A 12,238-nucleotide genomic window follows, 5' to 3' on the forward strand; every position below is an offset into this window, starting at 1 on the left:
GGTTACTGTGGATACCACCCCCACGTCCAGTGTTTCCACAGCATTTGGTTAGTCCAGCATTTACAACAATCGATACTCTTCCAACTTGCATGCTGGCACGACAGTTACTTGTTAATAGTCCTCTCTACCAAGCACACGAGAGACACTGTTTAGGTAAACATATTAGCAACCACAGCCAGTCAAAGACAAAGGATGACAAATTACTTGCTAAATGTTTGATGCCATCTAACTCATATTCTTTCAGAAGCGAGATGAACTTATTTTATTCCAAAGTAATTGTGAGACATTATCTAGCCAAACTTAAAAAAGAGGCAGAGAGATGCATAAAGTTAAAAAGAATTCAGAGCTTATTTATCTGGAGAAATGCATACAAGTTTAAAATATCTGTCTGTGGTTTCAGATGGAAAGTTGGAAAGCGATTCAGTTTTTACAGCAGCAGCACGGAGGGTAGAGACGGTTGAAAAGTTGCCTATTATCACTTTAACTACGATGTGTGCCTTTCTGCAACTATAAATACTGTCGGCAAAAAAAGAGAAACTCTCTGTATTAAGAACAAATATCAATACTAACTGTTAGACTGCCTGCTCTGCAACCAATCGATTGACTACAGGATCGAAAAAAAAAAAAAGTCCATAAGTGAATCTAAGATTATCCATATCTGCCACAATGCACTAAGTGCACTCTCCAGCAGCTGCCAGGCTTTTTAGCCTAAATGAATTACAAACAAATATAAAAAGGTAGTTTTGCAGCGTAAATCCCGAGCAGTAGATTCCACTGTGTATGTTCTTGTGATATGATTTTTCTATTCTGATGAGCGAAGGCTTTGCATCCAGCTTGAGTGTAGCTGTCAGAGCTATTTGAGATGCTGCTGGATGTGCCCGCAGTTAGAAAACAGGTATAAGCCACACTTATTGAATTATGTCAATTTTGATAGTGTTTTTAGATGAACTGTGTTTACGTTTAACATTTTTGGCTATAGTAGTTTGTAAAAATCAGGTCTTGATTAGTTTAGAGTCAACTTTTAGTAAACAGTTCGGAGAACGTACTAAAAAAAGGTAGATTTTGTAGTATCTTCTGGGTTAAAAGTCGGCTGCCTATTCCTCCTAACTTAAAAAAAACAACAAAAAAAACAGGTACGTGCCCCAAGGCCACTGATGTAGTGCTCTTTTGCTGTGAAACCAGTCAAAGACATTTGGGGTTAGAAACTGCAACACAATGGTTAAACCAGTTCTTTGTAACACTATACCTAAACCAATGTCCAATACACTGACTTTTCATCACATTTGCGCCTGAAGCATTCTCCAGCTTCTGCAGCTGGCCTGGCTTATAGATGGTCCTCAAAGCAAAAAAAAAAAAAGATCCAGGCAGCCAGCAGCAACTACTCCTCTGCAAGCACCTGGGCCCCTAACTCAAAGCATCAAAGAGGAAAGCATCACACTTAACAAGCACATACTGCACAAACACACGCACACACATAAACACACACAGAGTAATTGTTCCAGCTTGATTATGAAACACGTGCACTACATGAACAGGAAAGCAGACAAACAGACCATTATTCATGCATCAAGCCTCATACAATGAAGTGTCCATTATTCCCACTGCTTTGGCGCTGACTCAGTGGAAAGGACCACGGGCCGCAGTGGAACAAAAAAGTGTCTGTCACACTGACTGCAGAAAACTCTGTCATGAGTCCGATCGCTCGTTTGATCCAGGCAGACGTGGGGAGTCTCTCTCAGTGCTCAGCCTGAATAATGAGGCAATACGGACTCAGGGAGTGATGTTCAGGAAAAAAAATAAATCTCACAACACTCACTGTCAGAATTCTTTTTTCTTTTCTTTTCTTTTTTTTTTTTGCATTCGTGTCCTCGTTTCACATTTTATTCAGCGACAGAACAGCATTCTGCATTTTGGGTAAAGACCATGAACATGTACGTTTTCCTGCATCAACCAGCCATCTGTCGACTGTCATCGGAACAGTTGGGTGATGGGTAGCAAGAGAATATACACAAAACAAAAAAAAAGGGGGGGAAAAAAATTCTGGCCCATAGTAAGAGCAGGAAAGAATAGCAGTCAAAGGAAAGGAGACAAAAGGGATCTTGTCAGATGCTGCTGGTGCAGAACAGTGGATGTGTGAGCTGCACCGCTGACATGTGGCTACAGGCCTCGGAGACCAAACAGCAATCAGGCCAGCCGGAGGATCCAGTCAACAGAGCAACAGAGCAAACCTCATTCAGAGCTGAAGCCTGACACACGGTGAAAGACTGATCTCTTGAGATGAAGACAAGAGGCTGCTGATGAAATGAATCTGTGATGTGGCGCTGAAAGTGACAGTCCACTTACAATTGGCTTTGCGGGAGGACATTTGCACATAATATCTGAGCTTCAACTCTTAATTAAAAGCTCATCCATCTGTGACGTCACTGAGTTCCCTGAGTGGCTAAATAGTGTGGCTGCGAGAGTCGCAACGTTGACAGCGAAAGCTGGAAAAAACATTCATTCACATGTAAACGGGGGTAACACAGATGTCAGTCCAAAACTAGCATGTTAGCGCTTCGCGGTACCTATTCTTGATGGTGGCCAGTGGTCTTAATAGCACACAAGACAAATGAGAAATCACACTGGGAAGTGGGAATACCGACCCAGGGAATAAAAGAACGAGCGCTGGTATGAAAGTTTTTTTGCAAGGAATAATAAGAACCAGTTAGAGCTGTATGTGGACCACACATTGGCTTAGAGTATAGTATAGAAGGAATAGCACCACACAAAAGAGGGAATTTCATATACATAGAGGAAGGAAGCTTTTAAAGGAGAGAATGAGACACAGAAAGACATGCACACCCCTTTCCACACAAAAGGGACAAATACACACAGGAAAGGAGGGACCTAGCTCTAGTATTCAGTATCTCCTAAATGATCAGCTCCTTGAGCCCACCCCCTCCTTTTTAGGCATCTGTAGGGATGTCTGACTCAGAGTGCTGGCAGACACATTACAATGTGGAAACCATTGGCTGGTAGCTGAGATCAGGTGGTTGAAGAGCAACTGTTGGAGAGAGCTAAGGCAGCCGCTGAGCCTGTCTTGTAACACTCGCGCACGCACACACACACATATGTGCCCAGCTTGATTACAGTGAGTGTGCAGTCTCCCTGCGAGACTGGGAGGTAATTCAGTGTAACATCTGCCAGGACACTCGCAGCAGGAGGCCAATGAGCACTGCTGAAGAGCTGAATTGGTGTGGGGGCCGAGCTTTTGGCTTGGAGCTGGTGCGCTGAGTGAAGGAGAACAGGACAGCTGGCTGCAAAGACAATGGCTGCATACAGAATGACTGAATGATGATCTGCGAGGACTGTTTGGTTGTCATTGGCGGTGATGTCATAGCATGTGGTAAATCCCTTTTACACATTTCATTTTTCTAACCCAGGTCAGTTAAGGGTCAGAAGCAAGTGCCTATCAAAACATATTGTATAGTTTCTTCAGGACAGGGAAACCGATTGTGGATCCATAGCTGTATTCATAATTACATCAGGCATGAGGCAATCAAGCCAAGAGATTATATAGTAAGGTCAAAGGTTGTACTTATTGGTGACTCTTTAAATCAAAGCTAAAGGGCAAGGGTCACAGTATTGACCACCAATGAATTATGAGCACCGCATTGATTTAAACAATGCACTTCATGTGATGAAAAGAAGGGGAAAAAATATCCAAATGATTTATTATGATCAATAAGGTTTTATCAGTGTAACAATACTTATTCTTCCCATACAATTCATTTATTGAACCAAACCGAATCATAGAAAGAAACAACGGGACGAGCCCTGTGAGCAAGCACAGTGGCGACAGTGGGAAGGAAAAACTCCCTTTTAACAGGAAGAAACCTTCAGCAGAACCAGGCTCAGGGAGGGGCGGCCATCTGCTGGGAGCGGCTGGAAGTGCTGGAAGGGAGACGAGACCAAAGTCACGCTGAGAGATCTGGTCTCTGGATCCAAACTGGGAGGCGGTTCCACAGAAGAGGGGCCTCAAAGCTGAAGCTCTGCCTCCCATTCTACTTTTAAATACCCTAGGAGCCACAAGTAAGCCTGCAGTGCGAGAAAGAAGTGCCCTGTTGGCACTGTAAGGTATTTAAGTTGGGGCTTGATTATTAAAGAGCGTGTATGTGAGAAGAAGGTTTTAAACTGGATTGTGAATCCAGCAGGGGTTAAATTCAGTCCACAACTGAATGTCAGTTAAATCAATATAAATCACCTTGAGGCAACTGTTACACGAGCTATACAAATACAACTAAATTGTTTTAAAGTTTATCAGCATACAGACAAACACACTTTCCATTAAATATCACACATTTTTTTTTGTTCATTAGCCATTATTGATTTTTTACTTAATCTTATCACCTGGGGAAGTTAAACATATAGGCTCTAACAACAAACCTCCACTGTGACATTAATAGACTATTAGGATCAGGTCTGTCACATATTAGCGAGTATGACTCAGACATGACCGTGAGGCTGAGAATACCTAAGGTATGCCAAGGTCATGGAAACGGTGTGAGCATCTGTGCTCATGTGCTGGATTCACGTGTGAGTATTTTACGCTTTGAACATAAACTGAGAAAGAAACACAAATTAGTAAGAAGCAACAAAGCTTCTCTCTTGAACTCTTGCATAACTGCTAAGTGCTCAGGGAACATGGATTAAAAAAACAACAACATGTAAATGAGCAGAGGAGATGAGGAAGTGTGTTTTTCACTTCTTGACCTGAATATTCAAACACCCCTGTGGCTTTTGGACAAAGAAGCAGGCGAACACCGGAGTTCACGAGGAGAAAAGGGCAGAGACTTTTCTTCCCACACAACACGGGAAAACAACAAGTAGCTTACGATCGCTGCATATAGCATTTTTCCTCCTTTGCCGCCCCTTTCATAGCTGCATTTTTATTCATATCAGAGTTAGATAGTTATTTTCACACATAATTGGCTCTAAACTTCAGAGCGTGCTGTCAATACAGAGATCTTATTTGCAATCTAAAGCCAAGATTTGCCTCTGGCATTGAATAGTTTTCATCTCCAAGTCTAAACCTGTCTCTGTTTTTTTCCTCTAGCCACCTTCCTGTCCGACTGTTCAGATGTATTGCACTTTTCCTCCTTCTTTTTCCTTTTACAAATCATTTCATGAGGAAAACACTTTGTCATTTATGTACTAAAAACTAGTTGAACGCAAGCCACACTGTACAGTGAACCCTTGAGGCAGATGCAGAAACAGAGGTCTCCAGAAACCACAGAGTGCAGCTGTGCTGTAGCTATCCACAGCAGCAGTCGCTCCCCTGAACACAGCATTAAAACAAAAGTGACACTTACGATTTACTAAATAGGTGAAACATTCTCCAGCTGGACCTCTCGGAGCCAGATTCCCCCAAACGCACAACTCCACGTTGGATTGCATTCCTCGCTAGTGAACCGTCCCTGCGTTTTCCCTGACTATTTTTGAGTCTCTGGGAACGTGGCTGGAGACTCTGCCCTCTGAGTTACACCACACCGCTCCCTAAGGATGTCTGCTGCTACTAACACACACCCATCTCCACATCCCATTTAAAAAGACAGCGCTGTTATTTAGGACAGGCCTGCCCACAGTGCACTTTGAAATTACACTGGCATAAAATAAAGCACAAGTAACAGCATGAAAAGTTCAAGGGGCTTTGATATAATGCTTTGAGGTCACTGTAACTTATCCAGGATTGTGTATTCATATATGGGTGCTGCCTTTAACCACCAAGTTAAACCAACAAGTCATTTAGTTCCAACTTTTAAAAAAAGAAGTTAATCTAGCTGTACTCGCTCTCTGGGACACACACTTTCAAAGTCATCAGATCGGTCTCCTCTGCTTTTTCTCACACTGACATAGGCCCTGTACTGGCAGCCAGGAAGTCAACCCCCACCCCACCTCCACCACCACCCACCCCCCTCTCTCGTTCCCTGTAGCAGGAAACAATGGCTCAGCCTTCAGTACCATGTTCTGTGGGAAAATCCTGGGTCCTTGGCTAGTGAGCAGGAGTCAAGGAAAAAGGAGAAGAAGAAAAAAAGAATGAGAGAGGAAGGCCCACAAAAAAATAAAAAGAACAGAAAGCGAGACAAGAAAAATGAGGCCAGCTGAGTTTAGGAAATGGACACGCTGCCAGATGTGTCGCTTGTTTTTTGCTTCCACTCCCCCTCCCATTTTCCACATAGTTGGTGACCCGGTGACGGAAAACATGGCTGCTGAGACAGGCTGTCAAGAAACACCTCAATTCAAACTGATGCCCGAGTTAAAAAAAACAAAACAAAAAAACCCAGAAATGTCTGTCATTTCTGCCAAAACAAGAATTTGAAAACTTTGGCATAGACTAGTTTAAATGAGTTAGAATGCTTCTGAATGACTGGAGGATATTATACCTCAATCATTCCAAGAGTCAAGCGAGGACGACATAGGAGCTGGTAGCAATCACCTACTGTATGGCTCAATTTGCTGTGAACTGTACAGCAGAAAGCCCATTCTAGCTGCACCGATTTCCCAGCTTTCAAACAGTTTAAGCAACATTTGAAAGGTGAAACTGGCCTAGGTTGAATGTACTTGTCCCCCCCTTGATGTAATGATTTGGAGTTGTTTGCGCTTATCTAGAGTAAACACACTTGCACGCCTTGGTGTTTTGGAGAGCGGCCGGGTAAAGGTTAACTTACAAAGCCAGGCCAAAGCTGGAAGGCTAAACACTCAGGGGGGATTTCCTCATTCCTCTGGTCTAGGCCGCGATAATACCTTATTGGTTTGTTTGGAGATATAAATAAATAATAAAATGTGGGACAAGGAAAATGATGTTGTACCCACTGAAGCTCATTTGTAATCACAGTAGCACGAGAAGGACGGATCCAGAAAATTCTAATAAATCTTCATTATTCATTGGAGGGGAAAACATTCTGAACAATGATCCTCTGTATTCGGTGAGTCATCTGACTGCACAAGTTTTTGGGTTTTTTTTAGTATTCTGAATATTTATAAGTGAATTACAATGTACAGAGAAGGCGTATTTGCATCTGTCTGTCTGATGCTGTTTTGCGAGGACAAATCCACGTCGACTCGTGCCAGCGAGCGTGTTGGCGGGTATGTGCGAGGTCAGGAGCCGACTGCAGCGGCCGACAATGCAAAGGGATGAGATCACAAGTGAAGGCAGGGCTGTGTTGGCTAGCTGTCTGCTTTGCAGGTATTCCCTGAGAAGCCTCGCCTCTGTGGTGCTTTTCTTTCCCCACTAACCACTAACCTGCTCAGAGGAGGAACACCTGCATGCACAGAGGTAAATACAGAGGGGGAGAGAGAAGAAGGAGAAGAACAAGAGTAAAAATAGTCTGTGGATACAGTACATTCCAGGCAAGCTTCCACAAGTCTACATGGTGGAGAGACGGTGGTGGATGTAAAGCTGGAGACATCTTGGAAGATAGGGAGCAGGAAAGATGAGGGCAGATGAAAAGAAAAAGATGGATGGACTAACAAGATAGGAGGCTAAGGAGAGGTGCAGAACACACAGTGTAATTCAATGTTATAGAGATAAAGTAGCTCATACTTTCTGGTGGAGTCTTAGTTGAAAGAGTCATTGATGTTTTATTACTATATTTTAATATGTGGGACTGAAATGGGACTAGAAAGACTAGAGCATATTTCTCCCATATTGGCTTCTCTATATTGCCTCCCTGTCAAATCCAGAATCAAATTTAAAACCCTTCTCCTCACATGCAAGGTCTTAAAGACTTCATAGTGCTACATCACTCCAATAGAGCACATCACTCTCAGACTGCAGGCTTACTTGTGGTTTCTAGAGTATTTAAAAGTAGAATGGGAGGCAGAGCTTCAGTTTTCAGATCCCTCTTCTGTGGAACCAGCTCCCAGTTTGGATTTGAGAGGCAGACACCCTCTCTATTTGTAAGAAATAAATTAAAAGCTTTCCTTTCACACATTCATTACTTATACAATAGTCCTAGGTTGCTTTGGGCTTCCCATGATGCACTGAGTCTTTCTTCTCCACCTCTTTTCACTTTCTATGTGTTCAGACACCACCCTGCATTTAATCATTAGTTATTATTAATCTCTGGCTCTCTTTGACAGTGTGTCTTTTTTCCTCTCTCCTTCCGCTTACCCCCACAGCAGACAGCTGCCCCTCCCTGAGCCTGGTTCTGTTCCCCCCCCCCCCGAGCCTGGTTCTGTTCCCCCCCCCCCGTTAAAAGTGTTTTTTTTCCTTCCCACTATCGCCAAGTGCTTGTTCATACAGTAGGGGGCCCTCTGACAGTTGGGGTTTTCTCCGTATTGTTGTAGGGTCTTTACCTTACAACAAAAATAGAATTACATTGCAAACTGGATTATTTGCTTTCAAATGCTCAGCATGTCTTGTTCTGATATGCCTGTGTATTTTTAAAAGTGGGAGGAAAAAAGATTAGCTGTGCTGCAGGCCTAATGGAGATCACGACAACTAAATACCAATATTAGATTTAGATAAATTGGATTTATGAGATTTTTGCATCATGTCTTAAAGAACCTTGACAAATCAATTAGTTAAATAAAAGATGGCATTGTCTTGCCCTCCCCCCAGTCTTAAACTTAAGTCATTTCCTGAAAGAATAACACTGTAGTCCCCCACATCCCACCCAAATATCAGAGAGTATTTTCAGACACACAGAACTAAAACTGTTAGTATTTATGGACACAGAGCATATTAACACTAATAACTGCTGACTAATAACACCAACGGCTGTGTGAAGTCATGCACATACTGTATTTCCCTTTGGCTTCACAACATACACTAGCAAGATAAATGACTTGCTGCACCGGATCTTTTCGCTGAATTTGTTGATAGTAAATGATACACAGAATATTAGTCTTATCTAAACACTAAACCCTATCGGGGGGTTTTATCTGCATCATCCACTCCCTATTCTAGAGTCAACAACAGTTAATAAGCGCACCACATGCCCTCGGTGTGTTTCGGGAGTGCGTGTAAATCCCTCGTCACTGTGATGTCAATGTCCAAATGTAGTCAGAGGGGAACAAAAATCAATGTGTTTTTGTCAGTTTTGGCTGAAGCGCTGTTAAGACATGAAGGTAATTCAAAGACAGCGTCTCCATCTCCTGCAGACATAGGCACAGGAAGAGAAAGGAAAAGGAAATGGTACAAGGTGGTATTACAAGTCCCTGCCTTGGCTCCTTTATTCATTTCCCCGTGTACAGCTTGCCTTCCATTTCATTTCTGCAAAGCAGCTTACTGCTGAGAAACAGACGCACAAACAGAACCGAGACGCAGCATTAACATCAGCGGCAGTGTGTTTGTTTGGGTAGAAGAAATACATAAAGACATAGATTAAAAAAAAAGAAAAAAAGCATGAGAGCAGACGCACAGAAAAAGACCTGTAGGTCTGATGCTTGAGAGCTCTCCTCTCCCGTTGTTCCTATTGACTCTGCACTGTGGCCTTCGGGGCAAGAGAGCGCATGAGTGATTGAATTATTGACAACGCGCAACATTGCCTCATCACGAGCATATGTTCCTCTTTCATCTCCTCCCAGGCAAAGTGGAGGAGATGCAGAATAATGTTGCCGAACGCCTTTCATTCACCCCAGTCTGCCATCTTTCATTCACAGCGGTGAGCACTGACTGGAGCAATACACCAGCCTCCCATTTGCTGATGTGCACCATGAGTGACAACGCATTTAACTCACTGAACGAACAAGCCATCTGAAATGGGACAGTTTTGTTGGGGTTTTTTGCTTGGCCACATCGTCACTCTTGTTTTTATGCCCCAGATCCTTTTCAGATTAATCACTTTGACTAAAACAAGGCTAAATGCTATGCACTTTATATAAAAAATGGATTAAAATGAAGCATGTTACGCTGTTTAGATGCCAGTTCTAGACACTCTAGGAAAGCTGTACCCATAACAGTTGCTATGACCACCTGCCTAATATTGTGTTGGTTCCCCTTTTGCTGCCAAAACAGCACCGACCCATCGATACATGGACTCCACTAGACCCCTGAAGGTGTGCTGGTGTGCTGTGGTATCTGGCACCAAGATGTTAGCAACAGATCCAACACGTCCTGTAAGTCGAGGATGGGCCACCATGGATCTTTGGCCAAGTCAACACCTCAAACTCATTCCTGGTCTGCAGCAGTGCTTCGGTAAATGGTACGTGTCAAACAAGCATCAACATAGATGGCAAGGTTTCCCAGCAGAACATAGCCCAAAGCATCACAGCTCCTCCTTGGGTTTTCCTTCTTCCCCTATTGGATTCGGATACTAGGCGTTTCCCCAGGTAAGTGATCACATGCACCTGGTCATCCCCACGTGATGTAAAAGAAATCATGAAAATGTCATCAGACCAGGCCACCTTCTTCAATTGCTTTGTGGTTCAGTGCTGTATTCTAATTTGATTGTGTTTTGGACATTTTCAGTGCGTTATTCTAGTTTCACTATTGCCAAAAGGTTAGAGTGAGTGAGAGAATGTATGTTAACTATGGGGTGCTACGCTTCAGTGTAAGCTCCACAACTGAACTGAAGCTAATAAAGTGGACAAAAGGACGATGGAGTCGTGTCTCAACATGGACAGAGGTCAGCATGGGCACCCTGACTGGTGTGCGGCAAAGCAGCCTCATACACACCAAACTGTACTCTGTATTCTGACACCTTTCTATAAAAAACAGAATGAACTTTTTCAGCAATCTGAGCTACAGTAGCTCGTCTCTTGTATCGGGCTGCACAGACTAGCCTTCGCTCCCCATGTGCATCAGTGAGCCTAAGCCACCCATGACCCTGTTGCTGGTTCACCACTGTTCCTTCTCCACACCCCACAAGAGCTTCAGCTTTGGAGATGCTCTGACCCTGTCATCTACAGTAGCCATCACAATTTGGACTTTGTCAGACTCGCTCAGATCCTTATGCTCGCCCCTTTTTTTCCTGCTTCTAACACATCAACTCTGAGAACAAAATGTTTACTGGTTCCCTAAAATATCCCACCCAGCAACAGTTTCCATGATGAAAAGATGATCAGTGTTATTCACTTCACCTGTCAGCAGTCACTTTGTTATGTCTGATCGGTGTATACTGAAATCCCAAACAGCTTTGTTAATATACATTTTTAATCTGCTCTTTAATAAACAGACTCATTTTTCAAATTTTAGAAAAATATAAAATGAACACAAATCTGGAGATTTGTGGCTTTGTGGAAAGTAATGTTACACATTGAAACACTAAGATTACTATTTACATTCATGGACAGTGTGAACAAACACCTGCCCCTACCCATGTCGGTGACCAAGGGCTGAAATTCAAATGCTTTTCCCTCCCCCGTTTCTAAACCAGCAGTGGTCCAAACCTCTTGACCCCGCTCCCATTCGAGCAGTAGCCCCAGGCTGTAGCCCTATATGCCTGCCCGCCCCCCCACCATACATGTGTCTGATCGAATGCTCTGCTCCACTTCATCAGCTCTTAGTGAATCAATAGACATCACAAAGATAATCTACACTATGATAGAGTGCTTACACGGCGACAGAGCGCTTTGAAAACTATATAAAGAGACAGGAAGAAAAAATGGAAAGATACTGAAACTAGAAAGACACTTCAATCACAGACATTTTATATATGTATCATAATTGAGGGGGGAGTAACTGCTGCATTTGGATGTTAGCAGTTACTCCCCCCTCAATCATTTTGATCCTATTTTTATTCAGGAGAAAATTTTAAGAGCAACAGTCTGGCAGGTGAATGAACATTGCATAAGAGGTTTAGTCACCCAGAATTAACTAGTGTGCAAAATACCGGGGCATAAACAATTGCTCAGTGTCGGTGCTTCTATGTTTTGTCATTTCAGTCATTCTATTTTCTTCCTCCATTTTCCCTCTGTTGTATTTTCCCCCTTATTTGTCAATCGCTTCCTTTTTGCTCTAAATGCACATTTAAAGCTGTAAAAATAAAAATCTGATTTTCTCACACTTCCATCCCTCATCTGTCTTACGACTCCGAACTCGCGTCTGAAGGCAGTAAGCGAACGGGCATTCATATGTGCAGAAACATTTGCGCATGTATGGAAGCAGATACAGCACCTCAGGCTAGAAGGGAAAAACAAATTTAAAAGGAGGATCCTACTGTTACTGCATACAAACATTGACTGTCCCACACAATATGTAGAAGTCAAGCTCGGCTTTGTTCCGGAGCGCTCGAGAGCAGGCGACAATCAACAA

At 43.0% G+C, this 12,238-nt stretch overlaps 1 protein-coding gene and 1 long non-coding RNA gene across 11 annotated transcripts in view; one reads left to right on the forward strand and one right to left on the reverse strand.

Annotated features, from left to right (window-relative positions):
• LOC112847267 (uncharacterized) overlaps positions 1–11,609 on the forward strand; it is a 34,874-nt gene extending 23,265 nt beyond the window's left edge. The window contains exon 3 of the long non-coding RNA XR_003220703.1: positions 10,001–11,609. This is a non-coding gene — a long non-coding RNA (uncharacterized LOC112847267). The remainder of the gene's footprint in view (positions 1–10,000) is intronic.
• dab2ipb (DAB2 interacting protein b) overlaps positions 1–12,238 on the reverse strand; it is a 180,314-nt gene that overhangs the window by 45,971 nt on the left and 122,105 nt on the right. Inside the window, exon 1 of one of the 10 annotated variants that reach the window (XM_005454530.4) lies at positions 5,352–5,516. The exons of the other annotated variants lie outside the window; for them this stretch is intronic. Coding sequence (XP_005454587.1) covers positions 5,352–5,374 — 23 coding nt within the window. The 5' untranslated portion in view covers positions 5,375–5,516. Of the gene's footprint in view, positions 1–5,351; positions 5,517–12,238 lie in introns of those variants that run through there. 10 annotated transcript variants of the gene reach the window in all.

The sequence above is a fragment of the Oreochromis niloticus genome, linkage group LG7, assembly GCF_001858045.2.
Source record: "Oreochromis niloticus isolate F11D_XX linkage group LG7, O_niloticus_UMD_NMBU, whole genome shotgun sequence".
Lineage (NCBI taxonomy): Eukaryota > Metazoa > Chordata > Actinopteri > Cichliformes > Cichlidae > Oreochromis > Oreochromis niloticus.